Consider the following 24,344-nt stretch of genomic DNA (forward strand, 5'->3'; position numbering starts at 1 on the left):
AGGGAGGGCTTCCTGGAAAAGGTGGTGCTTGACCTAAAGCTGTAGGATAGAAGAAATTAACTGAGGAGGAAGAGGAAGAACACACCAAGCAGGAGAGGGCCACATGGGCAAAGGCCCCCAGGGCCCTGAGGACCTGAGAGGAACCAGTGTGGCTGGAATCCTGAGGTGAGGGCCAGGGTGGAGAGACGTTCAGTCTTGGGCTTTATTCAGGGGACAAGGACCCTGGTGAGTCTGAGAGAGGAGTGACATGCCCTGTTTTATATTTTAAAAGCTCCCTCTGGCTGCTGTATGGAGGATGGATTGAAGAGGGGGCCAGAACGGAAGAGCGAGGGGGAAGAGAAGCCCGAGTAGAGCTTCAGAGTGGAAGGGAGGGTGACTGGGAGACGGTCCACACGGACCTATTTAGCAAACCCTTAGGTGGGCTTTCCCTGAGCCAGTCCCTATTTTAAGCCCTTCACTGTCAGTCAGCCCCCACAACAATCGTACGATGTATCTACCCTTACCCCCATTTTGCAGAAGATACAGACGCGCAGAGGCGAAGCCACTTGCGGGTTTTGCCCAGCAGGTGGCGCGCTTGTGCTCCTGCCCTTTGCTCTGTTGACCCTGTAACGGTGCGGGACCTGCCCTCGGTGGGCGCGCGCAGCCCCTCCCGTTCTGTTCCTGGCTGTGTAGTACTCCACGCTGGCCGTCATTCGCTCAGCCCTTACCCGGTGCGAATGACCCCTTGGGTGGCTCCTTACTCCGCAGTGGCCGCCTCTCCGGGAGATGGGGAGTCGCGGAGGTGAACGGTGGTTGGAATTCTGCATTGCGCGGCTCTTGCCGCCCTAAAGGCTGGAGTTTGCTCCCCTTTTCCAGACGGGGAAGCTGAGGGCCTGGAGAGGGGCTGGCGGAGGGCCGAGCTCTCGGACTGGCCAGCGCGCGGGCCGGGCTGGGAGGGGGGCCTCGGCGGTCCTCCGGGAGGGGGCGGGGGCGGAGCCGCGGGGGGCGGGGCCCTCAGCCTCCGCGCCGGCGCCGATGGGCGGGCGCCCCACCTTCCTGTCCCCCGAAGTCCGCGGCGGTGGCGTCCGGAGCCCGCAGCCGCATAGAGCCGGAGCCGAACGGGTGGCGGCGCCATGGCGTGCGCGGGGCTGCTCACCGTATGCCTGATCCGGCCGCCTGCGCCGGAGCCCCCGCGCCCCCCCGCGCCCGCGCCGGCCGCCGGGCCCGCAGGACACGCGCTCTTCCAAGACGTGAGTGGGGAGCGGGCCGGGGGCGCCGGCGCTGTGGCCCTGGGGGTGGTGTCTCTCGCGGTGTCTCTCCAGGTCTCTGTCGTATCTCTCCCTGTGTCTCCCTGCACTCTGTCTCTCACTCTCTGCCTGTCCCCGTCTCTGCGGCTCTCTCACTCTGCTTTTCCCTGTCTCTATGTCCGTCTCTCTTCCTCCAGGTCTGTTGGGGACCCTGCCTCTGCCTCTGGGTCTCTGCCTCTCTCACTATCTCTCTCTGACCCTGCTGTCTCTGTTTCCGTGTGTCTCCCTTATCTTTATCTCGCAGCCTTTGTGTCCCATTCTGTCTCTCATTCTTTCTCTCCTTATCTCTCCTTGTCTCTGGTTCAGTGTCACTGTCCCTCCTGCCCCCCAACCCAGAACCACCCCATGTATGTGTCTGGCCGGGGGCGGGGGGCGGGCTGTCGACCCTTGATCACAGGAGCAGTCACGGTGCCCCGAGGCCGGGTTGACCCAGGCAGGGGGGCCTGGAAGAGGAAGCAGTCCCCTGACTCCTGACCTGGTGCTGTCCCCAGAGTCCCTTAGATCCAACCCAAGGATCCCACAGTTGGTGGGGGCTGCCCACAGTCATTCTCTGTGGTCTGTACACCCTCTCCTGATTGGCAGGTGGCCCTGCAGCCCCTATGGACACCAGCGTGGAGCAGCCTGGCCCGACCTCGGTCACTGCCCTGAGCCTCTTCCCCACCTTTCACCCCAGCCCTCAGCCCGTCCTGTGCCTCTCATTCCCCCACTCCCAGAGGTCCCTGCCAGTGGGAAAGGCTGTACTCCTGCCCCCTCCCCACTGTCCCTAGTGACTCAGCACTTGGCCACAGTCCTCCCGGCTGGAAGGGACCTGACCCTCCCACTCCCCAGATGGAAAAACCAAGGCCTGGAGGGTTAGGGATATATCTGAGATCACACATGGAGGCAGGGGCACACTAGGGTGTGGCCCTAGGTGTCCTCATTCTCAGCTTAGTACCCCTCCCCCACTCTCAGCCCCCTGTATCTCCAGGCTACTGGGCTGCTGTGTGGACCCCGAGCCAGTGGCAGACCTTCTCTGAGTCAGGCTTCTGGCTAGGGATTACATTCATCCCCGAGCCTCACTGACCCAAGAAAACAGCCAGAGGGAAGAGGTATTCAGGACCTGGAGCTGATAGGGGCTCTCTGTCCAGGCTTTGGCCTGCCCCTCCTTGCCAGGCCTGCTGGTCTCCTATTTGCTGGGCTGCTTTGGGTGACCTGGGAGTCTCTGGTCCCTAGGGGAGACAGGGACCAAGTCTTGACTCTGCTCCACTCTTGCTGCCTCTGTTGCCCTTCCTGTCTGCTTCTCCATGAATACAGTCTGTCCACCCTTGCACGTACACACACACACACACACACACACACACACGCGCACACAGGCCTGCCCAAGACCCTCATACTGAGTCGGCCTCATAGGAAGCCCCAGCCCTGGAAGGGTTAACCCTGGGCTGCTCCCCTGTGTGCTAGTGGGAAAGTAGGCACCCACAAAGAAAGGACTAGCCACTGCCTGCATGTCAGGGTCTTCAACAAGCTCACAGAGACACAGCCCGGAGTGGGCAGAGTCTGTGACAGACCATAACCACACAGCAGAGTTGGGGATCAGGTCTGGGATGGGTGCCCAGGATACTCAGGCCGCATCTTGGCCCATCTCCCCACCTTCCTCAAGCTGAGACCGTTCGAGGGCTGATGCATCAGACAGAACTTGGGACTGACTCTGGGTGTGGGAGGTGAAGGTGCAGAGAGCTGGCTTGGAGCACCCCCCACAAGGCCAGGCCCGCAGGAGAAGTGAGCAAGCAGTGGGGCCCGCTGTGTGCTCTTCCTGTGCTCACCTTGCTGGAAAAGCTCCTGCAGGGCCGAGCTGGGCAGGGAGCTGGGACCATGCTGGGCAGGAGGAAGGGAGACGCAGGGGGCAGGCCAGCCATCTGGGGCTCTGCTGAGTTGGGTGGGGGCCTCTTGCCTCCCAGCTCCCAGCTCCCATCCATGCTCTTTTGTCCTTTAGGTTTTCCGCAGAGCAGACAAGAATGGTGAGTGTGGCTTCCCCTGGGTCCCACAGTGGGGGGACGGGTGACGGACATCGGGTAGGCTCAGGGGAGGGTTGGGGTTTGGGGGCACAGTCTAGAATGGAGAAAAATCTTTAGAGGACCCAAATCAGGAGAATGAACCCAGGTGTCCTTCTCGGAGGAAGTGTTGTTTTGAATTAAGTTTGGCAGGATGGAGAGTGGAGGACATGTAACTTAGCCAGAGGCTGGAGTGCCCTGGCACACTGAGGGGTACTTCTCATATATAACCTTATGTTGTCCTCACAACGGCAAGCTAGTGAGAATTCTTCACCCCATTTCGCAGACAAAGGAGCAGGGGCCCAGAGAGGTAAAGCAGGCTGCCTGAGGTGGTGGGCCTTGAACCCAGGTCTAACGTGATGCTTGGTCCCAGGCTCCCTGTGTGAGGGGCTTGGAAGGGTGCGGTCATGGAGATGAGGCCCTGTGGGGGATTTTATCTTAGATTTTTAGAGTGCTCAGTAACTTTCCACATTACCAACCATCTGGACACAGGGAGGGCTTGGGCAGGATAAAGCTAGGTCCAGGGAATCAGCTCCTCCTGCCCTGCGTCCTGGGCAGTCTCAGACTCTGGTCTGGCAAAACCTTGAAAGCTAAAGCAGGAGCCATTAGGGGACCCTGCAGGCAGGTTGCTGCGCATAGATGACTCAGAGCAGCCCACGGTGCCTTGATTGGCCAGTGGAGGGTCTGAGCTGAGACAGCCCATCAGCCTTGACCTCACTTTCAGCTGGGGGCTTCAGACCTGTTTATGTTTCAGCCTCCTTGAGAGAGGATTGTGTCCCCACCCCTTGCCCCTTCTCCCTGGGTCTCTTCAAATTGGTGGAGACCATTTGTTCCAACCGGTTGATCAGGGCACATGGTCTCATTTGGATCACAGCATCTTGTCTGGGGAAGTTCAGACCCTCCCCCAGCTCCACTCTCCCCACCCCATCTGCTTAGAGACCTCACAGGTAACGCTCTAGGCCTCTGCTACATGTCCCCTGTGTTGGGGAGGTCTTTCCCTCCTGAGCCAACCTGCTGCTACTTACAGGGGCTCCACTCTTAGGAAAATCTTATCTGACTCCCTGTGGCTTCTCTGTGAAGGGCCTGGGTCCAGAGCATGGAGGTCCCCTCCACCCTGGAGCCACACTGGCCAGCATGTGGGGCAGAGACCCAGCCCCAAGTCCTCCAAGTGACATCTGGCCCTGCCATGATCTGACTGTGACCCAGGCTGTTGTTCATTTGTTTCTTCATTTGGCAAACGTTGAGTCCGTACCCAGTGCCACATGTGCACTGCCCTGTCCCTTGGGTGCCTGCAAAGTGGGCCCTGTTGCCTTAAGTGGGCACCTCTGGGGACCCCAGCCCTTTTGTCCCCAATGGCTAGGCCTCCCATCAAGCTCAGAATCCCATTCCACTTGGCTGGGTGGTTGTGAGATGCTGCAAAGCCTTCAGTGGGCCTGGATCTTGTGGCAGGGGTACAGCCAGGGTCAGGGATACTGACTCTGCTCTTTGTCCCCCCACCTCCCCCCTCCCAGATGATGGTAAGCTCTCATTTGAAGAATTCCAGAATTACTTTGCCGATGGGGTTCTCAGCCCCGGGGAGCTGCGAGAGCTGTTCAGCAGTATTGATGGGCATCCCGCTGAGTGAGTACTCGAGGGGGATGTGTGCACCGCGTGTAGATGTGAGGCCAGGCTGTCCCAACCCCACTGTGTCCCCTGCTGCTTTGGTTCCTTATGGAGGATGAGGGGGGCAGAGGGAGAGGGGTGCCAGAGCTCAGTGCCAACTTTACCCACCCACCTACCCCCTCCCTGGCTCCAGCCTTGCTCATCACACTGCTTCCAGCTGGGACCCCAAAATAGCCAGGTCTGAGTCACCACCTATGGTTCAGCCCACAGGTGCCCCCTCTTCCAACTCTCGCTTCCTGCAGGGACCAGAGGATGCCTGGGGACAGCTGGGCCCCGCCTGCTTCCACCCATGGATGCAGGTGCTTCCACATCTACAGGCCTTAGTGCGAGTTTGCTTGCCTTCTCTCCTGCTTCCTCACATGGGTGCACACACATGCACAGCTATCCCTCCCTCTCACTTCCCTTCCCCCCCATCTCCTTAGAATAAATCCTAGGCTCCCATGCCCTCCCATGTTCTCAGGCTTGGGCTGGACCCTTTGTCTGCAGTACTACCACCTCACCACCACCAGATACTCCAGTCAGATTTCTTCTCCTTCAAGGACTAACTTAGGCAGCCCCGCCTCCAGGAAGCCCTCCCTGACCTACCAAGTAATACTCCATGCCTTCTCTGCATTTCTGCAGACCTGGGACCTGGCTCCCCCTTCCCAGCTCTAACCACTCCTCTCTGGCCTGTGTTCATATCTGCCTCCCCGGCCTGAAACCCCCTTGGAGGCAGACAGTGGGACTGAAATTTTGCCCTCAGAGAGTGTTTGGCGGGCTGATAGTACCCGTGCTCCCCCTCTCTGTCCACTGAGCAACTTAACCTGGGGTGGAGTCAGAAGTTGCCTCCTTGTCAGCCTGAGCTGGGCAGGAAGAGGAGAGGAACATTGGCTTCAAAGTCCCAGTTTACCAGGCCCACGTCAGCGGGTCTGAAGGGTGCCTTCTCTTTTCCCTGTAGCAATTTGGAAACGGAGAAGCTGTGTGGTGAGTAGGCCCATGGGAGCTCTTGTCTCCCGGGACCCCTGGGCAGGTGGGTGTGAATGAGAGGCTGTTGCTGGTGTCCCATGGAACAGGATCGGCTGGGCTCAGGGTATGAGGCCTGGTTGGCTGCTGGGGAATTCCAGCTTGCACATTGGGGGGGTGGGGGTCTGGGAACCTTTGAGCACCTCCTCTGCCCTCAGACTACTTCTCTGAACACCTGGGCGTCTATCGGCCTGTGCTGGCTGCACTGGAGTCGCTGAACTGTGCAGTGCTCACTGCCATGGACACCACCAAGCTGGTGAGTGGAGGGGCTGATGGTGGGGGGCCCAAAATGAGGGCAGGGGGTGTCTGCTGTGCTGAGGCAGCCTCCACCACTGGGCTCAGGGCTGTGGAGCTAGAGGCCTGGGTTCTAATCCTGGCTCCCACTTTCTGGCTGTGCATCTTTACCTCTCTGGGCCTCAGTTTCCTCATCTGTAAACTGGGCATTATAATAGAACCTACCTCCAGACATTTGTTGTGACAATTAAACGAGAATGAAGGCAGGGGTTTTTGTCTGTCTTGTTCTCTACTCCATTCCCAGCACCGAGACCTCTGCCTGGCACGCAGTAGCCACGTCACACCTGGAGCTGCTGCTGCTGCTGTTTTTATTATTGACCAAACCTAACTGTTGTGGGGTATGAAGGCCAGCTCCCAGCAGGGATGGGCTGTGGGGGAGGGCACACTCACACACATCCAGAGGCTCGTGCTGGTGTGTGGAGCTTGGTTGGGGCGGCAGCCTAAAGACATGCGTGAGTAGGCAGGCATGTGTGCACCCATGTGTTTGTGTCTGTGTATGGACATGTGTGCACAAGCATAAACAGTGCTCACGGCCCGGGCTCCAGGCCCTTGGATGGTATTTGAAAAACATCGAAAGGCACCCCTCCCTTTGTGTTCTTTTTAAGAAATGTCTCCACCTAAGCGGGTGAGGAGGGAAAAGTGAGCAGGCCTGGGATTGTGCCTGACCTCACTTTGAGGCTCTCAGCAAGTTGATGATCAGCTGAGGACAGGGCTTCCCCTTCTGGTTGCTTTCACATGGGATTTAGTAGTTTTTCAAAGGGTCACCCCTTGGGGCCTGGCATGGGATGGGAATCCAAATGGTATATGATGAGGGGTTGGTATGTTATGATGACTTCCATATCTGTGGCCTGGACACAAGTGGGGGCATCGCCTTCCTTGTTGCCATGGAAACGGCCCTGGGGGTGGGCCCCTAGACTGGCATTCTCTGAACTGGCACTGGTTAGTGGGGATTCAAACTGCAGGTCAAAGTAAGGGCCCCAGGGGTCCTGACCACCTCCTCCTGGCCCAGAAAGGGGTAGAGGGTGACCCATCACCACATGACTCTGCCAGCTCCAATCACTGAGCCTTTTATCTGGCACTCAATGGCTCTGATAGAGCTGCAGCTCAGCCTGCCAGTTGTCTGCCTCTGCACCCCCCCATCGTGGCACCACCCCCTCCAGTCCAACGTGAGTCAGTTGAACACTTCGTGCACCAGCCTGGAGCCACATTCCTGGTACATGGCCCGGGTCATCCAGTGGCATTGGAAGGAACGCAGTGAGGCCACCATGGAGCCGCCTGTCCACACTGCTGTGCCACGCCCGGGCTTGGCCACCAGGCGAGGCTGCAGTGCCCCATAACCATGCCGCCGGCACTGGGCTTCCAGCTCCATCTCCAGGCGCTCAGTGAAGCCAGGGAAAAGCGTGGAGCCACCGGCCACCACCACGGTGTTGGCCAGCCGTGTCCGTAGTGTTGCGGGCATCCTCTGCAGTGCCCGGAAAGCCAGGGTGGGCAGTCCCGGCTCAGCCTGGCCTAGCAGACCCGGCTGGAAGATGGGTTCCGGGCAGCGGAAGCGCTCGCTGCTGAGGCAGACAGAGCACCCATTGCCTAAGTAGAAACTGACAGGATGGTGGCGGGCAGGGTTACGGAGGTCACCCTCGAAGTCCAGCGACACATAGCAGCTGTGCTTCTTGAGCTGTGTGATGACCTTGCGGGGCAGGGCATGCAGTCGTTGATCGGAGCAGGCTGCCACCAGCAGGTCCCGCAGGTAGCGCGACAGCGTACTGCCTGCCACGTCCAGCCGGAAGGTGGCCTTGTGCCACGAGTGGCCCGCATAGATGGGTGTGGCGTGGCACACGCCCGCGCCCGCCTCCAAGGCCAGCCCGCTGAACGCGCCGACAGAGCAGAGCGCCAGCAACGCGGTGCTGGCCATGTGGCACGCGGGCACTGCCAGGGCCTCGAACAGCAGCTCGGCCACCCTCTCGCGGCCCGCGGGCGGAGCCGACGGCGAGTCGCTCACCAGCACCGGCCACTGCTCTGGGCACACCCGCAGGCCGCCAACCAGCAGGCGCTCCCACAGACCCTCCAGCGCCTCCCAGTCCACCACCACGCCGTGCTTGATGGGGTGCGCCCGCGCCACGCCGCCCGCCAGCTCGCAGCCGGGCGCCCCGGGCAGCACGGGCCGGTCCCAGCTGGGTACCAGGCTGGAGCTCTTCAGTACCAGGCGCGGCTGCTCCTCGCCCGCGAAGCCCGCCTTGGTGAAGCCCGAGCCCTGGTCCACCACCACCGCGACGCGGCCCAGCGAGGACAGCCGGCGGACCCGGTGGCTCCCGGACAGCGACGCCACCTTCGGGCCGGCCACGCCCTTCAGCCCAAAGCTCCGCCCCCGGCGTGAGAACCCCGCCTCAGCTGGACTTGATGGAGGCCCGCCTTTCAGCTCTTGGCTCTGCCTCATGGGCCTTCGTCCCCGCCTTCTGGTCCTGAAGTCCCACTCTTCTGGCCGGAGTGGAGGTCTCTTTTCAGCTCTTGGCTCCGACCCTGGGCCTGAGGCCCGACCTTTGGTTCAAGTGTCAGTCTCCGCCCTAACTGGGCTCTGGCTCAGTCCCTCTTGGTCCTCCTCGGGCTCAAGGCCCCACCCCCTCTCTGAGGACTCGCCTGGGCGGTGCGGCTCCGCCCCCTAATCCCTTGCTGAGGTGGATGATGAGAGGGCCGCTTTAAGAGATGAGAAGCCTCCAGGAGCAGCTCTGAGAATGAAGGGGCCTTGTGGCAATGTTTTCCGGACATATATCCCCCTTGGGGACCCAGGAGTCCAGCCCAGCCCTTGAGACCCTGGCGGTCTCCTGGCACTTCTCAACTGGGCTTGACAGAAGTATTGTAGTTCCTGGTCGTGGAGTTGGGAGGGGGTGGTCAGAGAAGGAAGGAAAAGAACTTGGACTCATTGTGACCTCAGTTCTCAGCACCTGCTGTGCTTTCCCAGCCTCTACCCTGATGAAAACGCCCCAGACCCATCCTCTCTCCTGGGACAGGGTCAAGGGCAGTGATTTTGACATCCAGGGGTCTGGCCTCAGCCGCTCAGTCCAACCAATTTGATTCCTTCCCCAAACCACTTCGGATTATCTGATGTGTGCTGGCCAAATGTGCGGCCCCTTCCCTCTCAACGCTGAAGAGAAAGCTCTTAATCATGGATCTCCAGCCCCCCTGAAGATCTCTGTGTGCTTAGCCTTCAAGGGCCCAGGTAGCCCACAAAGGGATCCTACCTTCAGGGGCTTACAAACGTGGACCTGAGTTTGTGACTCAGTTCTGAGGCTGACTCACTGTGCACTGAGCAAGTCCTAATCTCTCTCTGGGCTCAGTTACTTCCTCCGAAATGCGGTCGTCCTCACACACAGGAAATAGTCCACGTCTTGTCTCTGCAGAGTCTCTTTATTCTCTTTAGGATCATTCTGGTTGCAAGTTGAAGACCCATTCCGGTGAGCTTAAGCTAAAATACGGACTTTTATCACAAGGATCTTGTATGTCTTACTGGATACCAAGGCAAGGGTGAAATCAGGTTTTAGGAAAAGACTGGAATCAGGGCCTGACTGCCGGCCTGTGGGGGACCCAAGATGTGCACTGGCTCTGCGTTCTGTTTACATTCTTCTCAAGACTGGCTTCAGCCTGTGCACGTTCCTGTAGAAAACATAGTCTCCTACAGCTCCTAAATTACAGACCCAGGGAAGGGGCTGATAGGACCAGCTTGGGCCAGTTGCTTATGCCAGGAGTTGTGGCCACATTGAGGAACGTGGTTGCCCTGATTGTAACCATGTGGATGGTAGCAAAGGGCCAGTTCTCACAAGGCAGCAGGGGAGATGCTATGGGTAGTACAGCCTCCAGCCTGATGCAGGTGATGTCGTGTTGACACTGACAAAAGTGTATCTTCAGCAGAAGCTGTGCCTGTGGTTTTAGTGAACTGGGACCTTCACTCCTGCTGCATCTGCCCCCAAAGGGGGCATTCTGATGTTGGTCTCCAGTGGAATGCAGGCTGCAGGTTTGGCAGGGCTGGAGGGAGTAGGGTCTGGAGCTGGGTTTGGGACCCAGGAGAGAGAGAAGCAGCTGGGTTCCGCCCACAGAAAGTGTGCAGGGCCTCTTGTGGGTGAATTAGGGAGGTGAACCTCGAATTGAAGACCACAAGTGGCAATATGGCCAGAGCAGGGGTGAGGGTGGAAGTCACTAAGAAGCCCTAGAGGCGAAGACCGAGGCTGGGGGTCTGGACCTGTACATCCCAGTAATAAGTTTGGGTGTTTCCCTGTGGGCAGCGGAGAACCAGTGTGAGCTTATGAGCGGGAGCGTGAACTGCCCTACAGATCAGTGGTTTGGAAGAAGCCTTTGGTTGCAATGTGGGGAAGAGGATGGGACAGGGTGATTTGGGAGACAAGTGACTGAGGTGCCTTGGGGGTTACCAAGCAGAGTGGGTTAGGAGGGAGGGGTCAGAGGACCAGGGACCCCAGCCTCTCCTCCTGGGTGCTCTCACAGGCAGAACGTGAGTCTAAGGCTCAAACTATGCTGACCATGAGACCTTCACAGTTCTTCCCCAAGGTGGTGGCTTTTTGCCTGGGACCTTCCCTCAGCTTAAGAAGGACCTGTGAGTGCTGGAGACTCTTGGAGCTGCCTGGCCTCTGCTGGAAGCAGGCCCCTCCTCCTAGCGTGGCCAAGCCTGGGTTTGCCCAAGCTCTCTTCCATTGGGCCTGCAGAGCCGTCAGGATCTGACCCGGGCCTGGCGCTGGAGGGGAGAGGAGCAGCCTCCCTCCACTGTGGCAGGGTGCCCCCGCCCCCACCACCGCCAGCCCGGAATAGGGGTTCTGACTCTTGGGTCACAAGAAGGGAGGAGGCAAAAACAGCCTTGTCTCCAGGCCATGGCTGTGGCTCTGCCTTCAATGCGCCTGTTCTCCCCCGTCTCGCTCAGGCCCTCAGTTTCCCCCACCCCGGCTCTAGGCCCCGATGCCTCAGACAGGGCTACAGCGCCAGGGTTGCTATGCGCTCTTTATTGGTATGGACTGTGGTCCGGAGGTCCGGGCCAGGCACTCAGTGCCGCGGGCGAGGGCCGCGGCGCCGCTTGCTCGGCTGCTCCTAGGCAGGGTCGCGTAGCCGCCCGCCTTGCTCTCGGTCAGCAGACCGGCGTTGAACCACTGCCAGCCATGCGCGGCCTTGGCCCCGCCCCCCTGCGCCGGGTCCGCCCCCGGGCCCACCCGCCACGCGGCGCCCCTCCTCCTGCAGCCGCGCGTCCAGCAGCAGCAGCTGGACTAGGATCGTCTTCGTTGCGCGCCGTCCCGCCGCTGAGCGCCGTCGCCTGCACCTTGCAACGCGGGCGCCGCCGCGTCCTCACCCGCCCGCCTGGGCCGCGCGCCGGGGCCTGCCGTCGCCTCGGCTAGCTGCTGCCGCTTGTCCAGGGGGAAAAGCAGCAAGATCTTGGTCTGGGGGTGGGGCAGGGGCGTGAGGGGAAAGAGCGCGCCCCACCTTCCTATCGGGGACCCTCACCCACCCGGGTTCTGTCTCCCAGGACCCTGCCCCCTCTACGTTTCCGGGACTCCTGCCATCCTCCCAGCCCTGGCAGGGGGAGGTGGGGGAGGCAGGCACCCTGCCCCCCTCGCCCGGAACCCTGCCTCCCCTCTGGAAACCCTCACCCCCGCCCCCGCCAGGCTGACCTCCTGAGACCTCACTCCGGTCACGTTTATGAAATCCGCTGCCTGCCCTCCCAGCCTCGATGCTGAGACCCTCACCCACCCCGGCCCCGGTACAGGGCCTCTGCCCACTTGAGGAGGGGCAATGGAAAGGGGGCATAAGGGAACTCCCTGTGCCCATAGCCCCAGTGGCACCAGCTAGGGCTGATTCGCCATGCCAGGACCTCCACCCATCTGTCCAGGTTTGGGAGAATCCCCTGCTGCTCCCCCTCCTAGGCTCCCAAGTCTCATCCACCTCCTGGTTTCTGGAATACCTGCTCTCCCTTCTGGGTTATTAGGACCCCATCCACACCCACGTGGGTTCCTGGGATCCTCATCCTCAGAAGGGGTTCCCTAACCCCGTCCATGCCCCACGAGGCCTAGAGTCCCAGCATCCCCTCCTGTCCACCTGTCCAGGTCCCCTGAACTCCATCTGCCCCTTGCCCCCTGGGACTCACACTCGGCTTCTTCCACTTGAGGTGGTTGAAGAACTGCTGTTTCCGCCAGGCCTTGTCCATGTCAGGTGGCCTCTCCTTGCGGGCCTGCTTGGGCACTTTGGTCCTCTTGTGGGAACTGTTGTTTCCCATAGCAGGGCTGGTCACCACTGGGGGGCCCGGCCCATGCTTCCTCTGCCCTGCCCTCTGGCTGGGGGTCCCCTGCCCTGGCTCTGTCCCAGGGAGACCACATTGTGACCTCATGGGTCGACCTAACAAGCTCCAGGCTCCGAGCTGCTCCTCCTAGAACACACGGGCCAATCTCAGCTCCATTTACTCTGTCTGTGACTTCTGGCCTTGGTTTCTCAGCTGTAAAACTGGGCTAATGACATAAGTGAGGCGATGCTTGTAAGGTGCTTAGTGGTGAGGAGAGGAATTTCTGTGACCTGGGTTTGAATTCTGACTCTGCCGCTAACTAGTTGTGTGACCTTGGCCAAGGTAATCAACTTCTGTAGGCCTCAGTCTTTTCATATGCAAAACGGGGTCAATTATGTTTCCTGTAAATTATTACGAGGATTAAATGTAACTCTGTTTAGAAACAGGGCCTGACGCAGAATGGGTGCTTGTGTCAGCCAGGTTCTTTGGTTGTAAACAACAGAAACTGATCAGTCATCTTAAGCACCAGCAAGGGAATTTATTGGAAGGATTTCAGGAAGCTCAAAGAACGGCCAGGAAGTCTAGAGATCAGGCTTGGAGAAACCACTGGCCTGTCTGAGAATGAGAGGTCCCAGCCCCCACTCTGTCCCTGCCTATCTGATGGCTGAATTGAGGCAGGTCATGGGCAGAAGACGAAGCCCTTGATGTAGGGTGCCTCTGGAGCCCCTTGTGGAGGGGGGCACCACAGCTCCCCAGGACTCCCACCCTGTACTGCGTGTGTAGGTGGAGTGGGCAGGTTTCTTGTTAGTATTATGTTTGACAATAAAAACAATGGCAGTTCTTTATTGAGAACTCATGTGCCAGGTACTAGGCTGAGCCCTATGTAGGAGATAACTCACTGGAGCCTCTCAACAGCTCAGTGAGATGGCTATTACCATCCCTGTTTTATAGGTGAGGAAACTGAGGCACAAGGAGATGAAGGTAGCTGGGGAGTCTCTGAGCATTCCAGGTGGGCAGCACAGGGCCTGGCACATGGTGGGCCTCCCTGTCTCTGCCTGCCTTGGCAAGGGCTGGGGGGAAATGGCAGTGTAGACGGGGATCAGTGCTGGGGTGTGTGTGTGTGAGGCCAGCAACCTGCCGTCTTGTATCTGCAGCTCCTAGTAAGAGGTGCTCAGTAAATGTTTGTTGCATGGATGAGTGAATGAATGAATGGATGAATGAATGAATACTAAGACTGTGAGTCTGGGGCCAGCTGGTGAGTATGGTGCCATATCACGCTGTCATTTTGCCTCATGCGTCAAAATTGCCCTGCCCCACTCCACCCAGCCCAGTCTAGCTGTGCCTGCGGCCTCACTGGCTGAAGGTGGGAGCCCCAACAGGGAAAGGGCCTTGAGGGCCAGAGAATGGCAGATGCTTCTCTGTGAGCTGGCCTCATACCTCCCAGTAAGAGAGGCCAGGCCCAGACAAGGAGGGGGTCCGGGGTCTGCTCCCCACTGAGTCCCAGCGCCTTTCTGCTTATGCCAGGTCTGCATGTCCTCTGCTCTTTAGGCTGCCACTGTTGCTCTGATGAGCAGCGGATGGGGCGCAGGGGGCAGCTCCCCATTCAGAAATATATGCTTGGAGCCAGGAGATGCTGACCATGCCCCCTCTGCCCCCAGGAGTATGAGCGGGCCTCCAAGGTGGACCAGTTTGTGACACGCTTCCTATTGCGGGAGACGGTGAGCCAGCTCCAAGCCCTGCAGAGCTCGCTGGAGGGGGCGTCAGATACCCTGGAGGCCCAGGCCCATAGCCCACGGTGTGTGAGGAGCTCTGCCCACCTGCGGGTCCGGTTCATGAATGCCCCTTATCTCCATGTGTCAAGGCCCTCAGCTTTTATCATGTTCCACGTTCTAGCATCCTGGAGCCCAAATTCTTTTTTTTTAATTCTTTTTTTTTTTTTTAATTTATTTATTTATGGCTGTGTTGGGTCTTCGTTTCTGTGCGAGGGCTTTCTCTAGTTGTGGCAAGCGGGGGCCACTCTTCATCGTGGTGCGTGGGCCTCTCACTATCGCGGCCTCCCTTGTTGCGGAGCACAGGCTCCAGACGCGCAGGCTCAGTAATTGTGGCTCACGGGCTCAGTTGCTCCGCGGCATGTGGGATCTTCCCAGACCAGGGCTCGAACCTGTGTCCCCTGCATTGGCAGGCAGATTCTCAACCACTGCACCACCTGGGAAGCCCCCAAATTCTTGTTCTTAGGCAGGGAGGCCAAGAGGGGGTGAGCAGGGGTGGCTGGCTTTGAGGCTGGGCCTCAGTGTCCCGGGAAGCCTGTCTTACCCACCCAGGCCCGTGCTGGGGCCCCAGTGCTTGGCCCCGTGAGTCTGGGAGCAGTGGGCTGACCCTCCACTCCCCTCAGGTCAGATGAAGAGAGGGTGGAGGTGCAGAGCAGGCCCCGTGGCAGCCGGCGGGCAGGGCGCAGGGCCCTGCGGAGTGTCAGTCGGTCACCCACCTGGTCTCCTGGCTCCTCTGACACAGGTGTGCCTGCGGTGGGATGGGAGGGCACGGCATCCCCCAGGGCCCCAGTGTTTGCTCCTCCACTTTCCCTCAATTCATCCCAAGAAGCCCCCAGCCTGAGGGGGCCCGTGCCTGACCCCCAGGGCAGAGCTCAGAGGCTGAGATGCACTGGCGGCTCCAGATCAACCGTCTCCAGGAGCTCATCGACCAGCTGGAGTGCAAGGTGAGTGGCCGTGTGGCCAGTACCCTGTGCCTGTGGACCTTTTGGGAATCCACGCAAGCCAGGCACACGCCAGGGAACTGGCCCACGCTCTGCATCCCTCACAGGCCCCCCGGCTGGAACCCCTGCACGAAGAGGAGTTTACCAAGGGGCCCAACTCGGTGAGTGTGTGAGAGGGGCAGGCAGCTGGGTGTGGGAGTCCGGGAGGAGATCATGAAGTGAGGAGGCTCACAGGGCCAGCTGCCCCCAGCCTCTGTCTTGTACATATGCCCCCTTCTCCAGGCTTGACCCAGCCCTTGTCCCCTGGGCCTGGCAGGCAGGTGCTGGGTTCTGGCCCTTGCTCTGTGACCCTGCAGAACTCTGTCCTTCCCTGGGCGTCAGTGTCCCTTGTCTACAGTTCTGAAAGCTGGGTCTGGAGCAGTGCGGACAGAGGCTAAAGGGGGCAGGAGGAAGGGGTGCCATACTGCAGGAGAGTGGGACAGTGGCTGGATCAAGGCAGCAACCCTGGCGATGGGAAGAGGAGGATGGAGTCAGGGAAGCTGGGGGCCAGGCTGGGGCAGGAGCCCGACCTCAGGGTTGGCTGGGTCTGGTGCAGGCCAAGAAGGGCGGGGTCGTCCTAGAGGCCACAGCAGTCCCTCACCCCATGCCCTGCCCTACCCCACCCCAGCTGACCAGGTTGCCTCTCTTGCCAGCACATCCTCGTGGCCCAAAGGCAGGTGCAGGTGGCAGAGGAAGCCCTGCAGGACTTCCACCATGCCCTGTGCTGCTACGTGGACTTCACAGGGGCCCAGAGCCATTGCCTGCAGTGAGTCCTCAGCCGGGTGGTGGGCCGGCCAGGGTCGGGGTGGGGGGTGAGCACGAGGAATGCTGGGACTGAGCGTCCTGGGTCAGGGCTCTCGTTAGACACCCCTGGCTAGGTGGGCAGAGGTGGTGGCAGCCCAGGCCTGGCCTGGCCGTCTCTTTGGCCCTGCAGTGTGTCTGCCCAGAAGATGCTGGACAATGCCTCCTTCACCCTGTACGAGTTCTGGCAGGATGAGGCCTCCTGGAGAAGGTATGAGTGGTGGTCTAACAGCTAATGTTTATTGAGTATGTGCCCTGGAGTGAGTCAAGCCTGGGTTCAAATCATCCTCTCCTATTCACTGGCTGTGTGACCTCAGGAGAGTTACCCCTCTGAGCCCCAGTGGCCTCCTTTTCAAAATGGGAGTGATCATAGTTCCATCCTCTTATCACCTAAATGAGATGACATGTAAAGAACTGAACACCGTGCCAGGTACAAGGTAGGTGCTCAATGAATACACACCTTTACCACTGGGCCACACCCTATGGCATAGGGCCTATGCCACACGCCGTGTGTGTTATTTCATGTAATCCTCCCAGTATCCCAGTGAAGTGGACACTATTGTCCCCATTTCACAGAGGAGAAAACTGAGGCTCAGAGCCACTATGAGGAAGGACTCAGATCTGAATCCAGGCAGCAGGACTGGGTGGGAGTGGGGAGCTTTTAACCATGTGGCCCTGATCCTTGGGGACCAGCTCCAGCCTTGGTCCACTCTGCGGCCCTCCCCAGACACCAGCAGTCCGCCTGCAGTAAGGCCTTCCAGCGCATCCTCATTGACCACCTGCAGGCTCCAGACACCCTCACCACTGTGTTCTTCCCAGGTGGGCTTCAGCTCCCAACGCTCTCCACAGCCCTGGGAACTGGTGGGAAGGGCAGTGGGCACCTGATGGCCTCTGACTCCCCACCTCTGACCCTCAGCATCCTGGTGGATTATGAATAATAACTGAGCCTGACCTGCATAAGCCAAGGACCCTGGAGCCCTGCCTGTCTCCTTCTGGAGCTTCTGGACTGGTCAGCTCAGCTCAAGACCAAGAACGCTGCCACCTCCTATACCTGGGGCCTGGCTCTCAGAGGCTTCCCCTCCCAGAGCCAGCTGGCGGAGAATCTCTCAGCCCAGGGATCAGAGACTGGGCTGCTTGCTTTGTATTTCTTTCTTTAACAGTGTATTTTATTGCTCATAGCTTTGGCCTCTGAGGCACTCTGGCATCTGTCTGGCTCAGGAGGCCTGGATTCTGGTCCCCTCTGCCCCTGCCTTGCTGTGTGACCCAGGGCAGGTCCCTTCCCTCTCTGAGTGGGCCTTGGGCTGTCTGGCTACCTAGTTGGGTGCCTGCTTTCTGCTTGCTATCTTGGGGCCAGGCTTCTGCTCTTCCCCTACCAGCAGCAGAACCAGGGCTGATGCTCAGGGACTGTCCATACCCCCGAACCTCGACTCCCGAGGCTGGACTGGATCAGTCTGCAGTCTGCAAGGACCTGGGTGTCCCCATCACCCTCCTGGGCTGGCAGGCTCCTGACTCTTTCAGCACCTGTGGCTGCACCAGAGCCCTCTGCAGGATCCTGGGTTGGTTTGCATGTCATTTGCATATCATTTGCATGCTCATGCCCACCCATACTAAGGGCACTATGGGAAGCCCCAAGGTGACCTTGCTAAGTAGCAATAATTTGGCTCCAGAGTCACCTGCTGCCCCCAGATACCTCTGAACCCCAGCCCAGGACCCCAGCACAGAGGCAATAAAGGCAGTAGTCACCTCTGGCATCGTGTCCTCTCTCTTGGCAAGAAGGCCAGGCCCCCATTCCTGCTGATAGTGGGAACTTAATCACGGCCAATCCAGGTTTCCTCAATTCAGGTTCCTCTCACCCCACAAACCCTGGTCCTAGGGTCTTTCCTGGGAAAGGAGAATGGACATGGGCTCTGCCTTAATCCACCCCAGATCCTGGGGTTCTAGCTTCACCCCCCCTTCCTTTGCCAACAGGGTGTGGTATGGAGCTGGGGACAGGCCACAGAGCCCTCTCAGGGTCCCAAATAGCATGGCCGATCCCTGTGAGAAGACCTGTCCCCAGACAGAACCTCCCCCGCCCTTCCAGGCTGGATTTGTCACCACCCCTACCATCTGACAGAGCCATAGGGCAGTTCCAGGAGAACAATGGCTGAGTCGGTCCTACCAGCTACTGGTGGACCCTCCTTTGAGCCATCCTGGGGGAAGGGACTTGGGGCGTGGAGGGAGGTGACCAACATGGAGGGAGGTGAGAGGTGGCTACATAGGATGCGGGCTCTAAAGGGGAGGCACGTAGCACCACAAGGGCAGAGGCTGGCCTCTGACCTGGTCTGGAGGGTGTTGGGGTCAGGAGTTTTCAGGCAGAAGAAATGCACAGGTTCAGGCTCTGAGGGGGAGGAGAGCTTGCCTCTTAGAACTGAAGGAAGCCCAGAGGCGGGCTGAGGCCAAGGCGGGGAGGCAGCAGGGCCTCAAAGGCACTTCGTCTTGAGGAAGCTGTGGTAGGTTTTAAGGGGTGACTGGCCAGTGGGCTGAGTGACATTTCACCAATGTTCTTGACTGCCCTGGTGGTGCCAGCTCGTGGCTGGGCCCTGAGGCATGGCCAGGAAGGCAGCTCAGGGTAGATGTCCTAGTTTGGGAGGTTTCTCCCCAGTGACCCCTGTAGGAGTTCAGACTTGGCAGAGACAGACAGAGCTGCTCCCACTGGCCTAGCCACCCAGGCCAAAGAACCAGCACGGGGGTCCCTGGGGGCTCCTCGGCCAGCACTACACCAGGCTGCACCATGCCACCCCACTTCCTAGACTCTTGGCAGTTCCTAGAAAGTGCTGCCAGCACCTGACTCTCTGAGGTCTGGGTGGCTGGAGGAGGTGTCAGTATGTCTTTGCTAGAGAAGAAGGCCATCCAGGAGGAAATAATCCTGCTTTCTGTCCTGTGTTCTAATTCCTTCCGTTCTGTTTCCTTTACGAAAACAGTACCAACAGCAAACCCTCAAAACTAAAATCTTCCCATTGCCTTCTTTGAACAAAGATGCTGAAATTCTTAAGCTCAAGCTGACACCTCTTAAGTGGGTGCCACCCTTTGCCTGTCTCATCTCACCCTGCAATGGAGTTCTGAGAGTTGACACTTTTTTTTAAAGATGGGCTGCATCTTCCCTTCCTTGCTGAAGGCTTGGAGGTGCCAGGGAGGGTCCTGCAGGTGGAGGGGACAGTGTCAGTCCTACAGGGTTGGGGAAGGCCTCTTGGAGATGGTGATGTTGGGTTTGAGCTGTGAAAGAATAGTGTAGCAGTCTCCACACAGATGTGAGGGGCAGACAGGGAGGGAGAATGCTGCGGACAAAGGGAGCAGAAGGAGGAACTGCAGAGTGTAAGGGATTGGAGGTGAGCGGGGAGGCCAGGCCAGAGGGAGTTTGAATGATGTCTTGCAGGTAACGGGGAGGCGGGGGGTTGCCAGACAGGGGAGTGCTGTGGGCGGGTGTGGAGCTGGGCTGCAGACAGGAGCCTGGAGTTACAGCTACAGGGAGAAGAAAGATCTGAGCTGGGGCTACGGGGGTACTGAGGGCCCCAGGCCTTTAGGTGTGTCTACCTATCTCTCGCAAGCCCACATTCGTTTCCATGCTGCCATCCCCCAGGCCCCCAGGTCTTGGCCACCATCATGTCTGGCCTGAAAGACTATGGCAGCCTCTTCACTGGGCTTCCCTTCTGTACTCCATCCCGAAACAGTCCATTCCCCATAAAGGAACAGAAAGAAGGGGTTTTCAATACATCACCGTGGTGACCATACTCCTCTGGCTAAGACCCTTCAATGGCACCCCCCTACCTTTAGCACCAAGATCAAGTTTGACTTCTTGACTTGGCATTCAAGGCCCTTAGCAATCAATACCCACTCGCATTATGTGCAGCCTCATCCCCCTAAAACACTCCAGCTGAGCTGGGCTATTCGCAACCTCAGTCCCTAGGTTTGCAACTCCCCTCTAGAACTTTGTTCCCTCGCATCCTCTACCCCATCCACTCTAGAATTGCCTCCTTAGGACTTCCCTGGTGGCGCAGTGGTTAAGAATCCGCCTGCCAATGCTGGGGACACGGGTTCGAGCCCTGGTCAGGGAAGATCCCACGTGCCGCAGGGCAACTAAGCCTGTGCGCCATAACTACTGAGCCTGCGCTCTAGAACTTGCGAGCCACAACTACTGACCATGCGCCTAGAGCCCATGCTCCGCAACAAGAGAAGCCACAGCAATGAGAAGGCCACGCACCACAACAAAGAGTAGCCCCCGCTCGCCACAACTAGAGAAAGCCCGTGTGCAGCAACGAAGACCCAATGCAGCTAGAAAACTTAATTAAAAAAAAAAAAAAAAAGAAATGCCTCCTTAGCCTTTAAGTAGCAGGTCAAAGCCATCAGGTCTGAGTCACCTTTCCCAATTCTTGCCCTCGGTGCCCCGCTCTCGTTGGCTCTTCAGCTCATTTCAACAACCACTGGGGGGGCTTCCCTGGTGGCGCAGTGGTTAAAGAGTCCGCCTGCCAATGCAGGGGACACGGATTCGAGCCCTGGTCCGGGAAGATCCCACATGCCGCGGAGCAACTAAGCCCGTACGCCACAAGTACTGAGCCTGCGCTCTAGAGCCTGCGAGCCACAACTATTGAGCCCGCACACCACAACTACTGAAGCCTGCGCACCTAGAGCCCGTGCTCCGCAACAAGAGAAGCCACTGCAATGAGAAGCCTGCGCACTGCAACAAAGAGTAGCCCCCGCTCGCTGCAACTAGAGAAAGCCCGCATGCAGCAACGAAGATCCGACGCAGCCAAAGATAAATAAATCAAAAAAAACCCAAACAAACGAAAAAACAACCACTGGGCACCTGCTTTGTGGCAGGTGCCGGGGATGGCAAAATGTCCAGGGCTGGTGACAGCACCCAGGTCAAGGACAGGCAGAGTACTGAAGCTGGGAGATCCTGGCTCCTTCTGCCAGCTGCCACCTCTACCCCTTCACCCACTCCCTGCACCTGCCTCCTCACCTTCCTCCCACCTGTGCTGGTGACTCACCTGCATACATCAAAACCTGTCCTAGGGACTGGGTCAGTGCCAGGCCAGGTGCTGGAGAGACAGCAACAGTCTAGGTGGCTGCCACTGCCCTCCTGCTCTCAGAAATATGCACACCAAATCCCCTTAACACAGACCCTGATGGGTCGAAACAAAAGGCCTTCAAGAAGTTATTCTCAGGAATTCCCTGGCGGTCTGGTGGTTAGGACTCTGCGCTGCCACTGCAGGGGGCATGGGTTCGATCCCTGGTCGGGGAACTAAGATCCCTCATACCACGCGGTGCGGCAAAAAAAAAAAAAAAAAGTTATTCTCAAAACAAATACTACTTGAGGAAGACATCAGGCTCCCAGCGGGATGCTGGGACAAAGGTGAATCCTCAAGGACATCACATATTGGCAGAGAGAAAGAAAAGCAGGTTGTGATGGCAGCCTCTGTTTACAGGGGCTTCCTGGGTGCTAAGCCCTATGCTGAGGGTGACTCCCATATGGTCACATTTCACCTCAGAACAGCCCAGTGGTGTAGGCACCATTAGCATCCCCAATTTACACATGAAGAACCAGAAGCTCAGCAAGCAAGTGCTTGCTCTGAATCACACAACTGGATCTACTCTCTGGTACCAAGAGCTACTTGCCATCAAACGTGAACATCGCTGAGCAAAATTTCAGGCATCCTCTGGTAATGGAAACGCTGGAGGACAGTGGCAGCTTTAACAAAGGAGGGAGTGAGGCCAAGCCCTGGGGCTGCAGGATGGCAGATGGGGCAGCAAGAAGAGCCATGGAAGCACAGCACGAGGTGGAGGGTGGATCTGATGTGGGCTTTTCAGAGCTCACCCCTTGGAAGGTAGGTGGTGCGGGTGCTGAGTACTCATCATTTCTGCAACTCCCTAGGAGGCACCCAGAGAAAGTCAGTTGAATTCATGGGGCAGATAGGCAGCCTCAGAAAAGGTTGGTGCAAGGGGAAGGCAAAAGGTGCTGGGGTGTGCACTCTGGATGGGAATCTGGCTTGTGGATGGAGGCAGCAGAGGTAGCAGGTCTGATTCTTTCCACAAGAGGGCGCCCGGCACCAAGCAATGAAGCCGCCCTGGAGAATGGGGGGTGGTTTGTTGCTGGTTCCCTGATGGTCTTGGGAGAGAGGATGTGGAGGAGGGGATACATCCAACTCACTACCTTGAAATTCCAGCACCAGAAACAAGCACAGACAGGCAGGATGAGTTCAGATAGATGCATGTTTGCTCATTCTGAGATTGTATCATCTCAGGCCAATTATTTCCCTTTATACTGAGTCAGTAAGTTTCTTGACAGCCTCCTTGGTAAAATTTGAAAGGGCTCTTCCCTCGAAACCTGCCTTCCAAAAGGAACAACTCTTTCCTTTTTTTCCATCTCCTTCTCATACAGTAATGCTTCACTCATTTTAATTCATCTAATCTGCCATTCAGTAGTGCACTATTTATTTCAATGATTGTAATTTCCAGAATTCTATCTGCAAATCTGCCTTAGTCTCTTACTTTTTGCTAATTTTTTTCCAGCACTGTCTTTAGAGGTTTCATAGTTATTTTATATTCTGTATCTGATAATAACAGTATTGAAGTCCCAGGGGTCTAAATCAATTTTTTTTTCCTGTTCGGGAAGCATTTTATTGTTGCTCCAAGTTTAAGAATTTTCACTGACAGAAAATCAACACTTAGAAAATCTGCATTGCTTTGCTCAGCTTCTGAATCTTGGTTTTTGAAGACATATTTCTCTCCAGTACGGACAATCATTCCACCCATGATTGACGGCTCAATCTTAACTTCCAGTTTCAACACTTGGCCTTTACTTAGAAAGCTCTTCAGGACCGTTTTTAATTCAGCAAGAGTGGCTTCATCTAAAGGAGGTACAGTGGTAACTGCAAGGTACTTCTCCACTCTGGACACTCATCATAGTAGAAAAGTCAGAACTATGGCTCCAGGGGTATTGTTCAAGCGACCATTTTCAGCAAGCAAATTGATCCAACCGGATGTAAGGGGAGAAAACCTTTTTTTTTTTTTTTTTGGCCGTGCCGTGCACGGCTTGGGAGATCTTAGTTCCCCGACCAGGGATCGAACCCAGTCCCTTGGCAGTGAAAGCGTGGAGTTCTAACCACTGAACCGCCAGGGAAGTCCTGAGAAAACCTCTCTTTTGCCGTCATGTCATTCAGGCTTTTCACCTCAATGTAACACTTTACTCAGGGATTCATAATAGAAGCAGCCATTTCAGGTTCCTTCAAGATTTGTCCTACTCTCAACGATTCTTTTGCTACTTGCTCCAGTTTATTCTATTTAGATGCAGCAGAATAAAGAGCAGTGGCATAGCGACCTTTGATACCATATATCTGAACAGGTGGCCTCACAGCCTTGATGAACGGCCTGAGCACAGATGTGCTGAAGCATCGCACCTGCCGGGAGAGCCTGGGCACTGCTGGGGCAGCCTCTTCTCCTGGGCGGCTGTGGGTCAAACCTGAGTTGACGAGAGCTGAGTTAATTTTTTGTTCCTGCTGACTGTTGCTCATAGTGGCTCATTTGCTTGGACATGAACTTTAGTAACTATCTTGGACAATTTATACTTGGTTGATATGTAATAATATGATTATATTTTAATATTTTTCTCTGGAGGATTTGCATTTTTGCTTCTGCCAGATACCAGGAGATACAAGCCTGGAATCATCTTAATTTCTCAGTCCAGGGATTCTTTGACCTCTGGAGTAATGAGAATCTGAACCTCAGCTCCAGGAGAGAGCAGACATAAAAGTAGTCTCTGGTCAGTTTTTCTTTCTTCCAGCAGGGCCAGAGAGATGTTCTCTGCTCAGTTCCCTTTGCAGACAGGTCAATTTTCCCTGCTTGCCTTTTCACTGAGGCCAAAGCCAGTGCCCTGGCTTTATGGAGAGGTCCCCGTTTTGTTTCTCTATTTTGTACAGGCTCAAAGCTTAGTGCCACAGTCCCCCTAGAGGCAGCTAATCCCTCCAACTCTTGACTTCTTGGAATTTCTTTTGCCCCCAGGCAGTTTTCCTCTACTGTGCCCAACTACCTTTGTGGTTTCAGCTTACTCTTTTTTTCTGTCCCTTGGGGATTTCCTAAACTTTCTCACCTGTGACCTCAGCAAAAAAAGTCAATTCATTAGAATTTATCTGGCATCCAGGTGTTTTATGATAATGGCAAAATTTCAGCCTATTTATATAGCAAATTTAACATGGTATTTTACTATATTATCCCAAGTCCCTGGG

The 24,344-nt window shown here is 57.2% G+C and overlaps 2 protein-coding genes and 1 pseudogene across 3 annotated transcripts; 1 reads left to right on the forward strand and 2 right to left on the reverse strand.

The window, feature by feature from the left end:
• Positions 1–1,053: 1,053 nt before the first annotated feature.
• Positions 1,054–17,834, forward strand: NECAB3 (N-terminal EF-hand calcium binding protein 3). Of its 2 annotated transcripts, none has more exons than XM_068565843.1 (13): positions 1,054–1,229; positions 3,259–3,283; positions 4,828–4,936; positions 5,916–5,941; positions 6,139–6,236; positions 14,195–14,331; positions 14,929–15,047; positions 15,170–15,249; positions 15,354–15,407; positions 15,939–16,051; positions 16,164–16,297; positions 16,814–16,905; positions 17,003–17,834. In XM_068565843.1, exons 1-13 carry the CDS (start codon positions 1,113–1,115, stop codon positions 17,018–17,020), a joined length of 1,122 nt encoding a protein of 373 aa, XP_068421944.1. In that variant the 5' UTR covers positions 1,054–1,112; the 3' UTR covers positions 17,021–17,834. The 2 variants fall into 2 exon arrangements, with proteins under 2 accessions (XP_068421944.1, XP_068421945.1); XM_068565844.1 differs by having other exon boundaries at positions 16,220–16,297.
• ACTL10 (actin like 10) lies at positions 7,446–8,183 on the reverse strand. The gene has a single exon (XM_068524935.1). It carries the CDS (start codon positions 8,181–8,183, stop codon positions 7,446–7,448), a length of 738 nt encoding a protein of 245 aa, XP_068381036.1.
• Positions 17,835–22,787: 4,953 nt separating the features above from the next.
• LOC137750345 (ATP synthase subunit O, mitochondrial pseudogene) lies at positions 22,788–23,633 on the reverse strand (annotated as a pseudogene).
• Positions 23,634–24,344: the final 711 nt, after the last annotated feature.

This window comes from Eschrichtius robustus, chromosome 16, assembly GCF_028021215.1.
Source record: "Eschrichtius robustus isolate mEscRob2 chromosome 16, mEscRob2.pri, whole genome shotgun sequence".
NCBI classification, from domain to species: domain Eukaryota; kingdom Metazoa; phylum Chordata; class Mammalia; order Artiodactyla; family Eschrichtiidae; genus Eschrichtius; species Eschrichtius robustus.

What these genes read in the sequence shown, in the direction of transcription:
- NECAB3 (XM_068565843.1), top strand. Translation starts at nt 1,113, where the DNA reads ATGGCGTGCGCGGGGCTGCTCACCGTATGCCTGATCCGGCCGCCTGCG. An exon ending in GCCCAGGCCCATAGCCCACG is followed by an intron (nt 14,332 to 14,928) that starts GTGTGTGAGGAG and finishes CACTCCCCTCAG; the next exon opens with GTCAGATGAAGAGAGGGTGG. An exon ending in TCGACCAGCTGGAGTGCAAG is followed by an intron (nt 15,250 to 15,353) that starts GTGAGTGGCCGT and finishes CATCCCTCACAG; the next exon opens with GCCCCCCGGCTGGAACCCCT.
- ACTL10 (XM_068524935.1), bottom strand. Translation starts at nt 8,183, where the DNA reads ATGGCCAGCACCGCGTTGCTGGCGCTCTGCTCTGTCGGCGCGTTCAGC.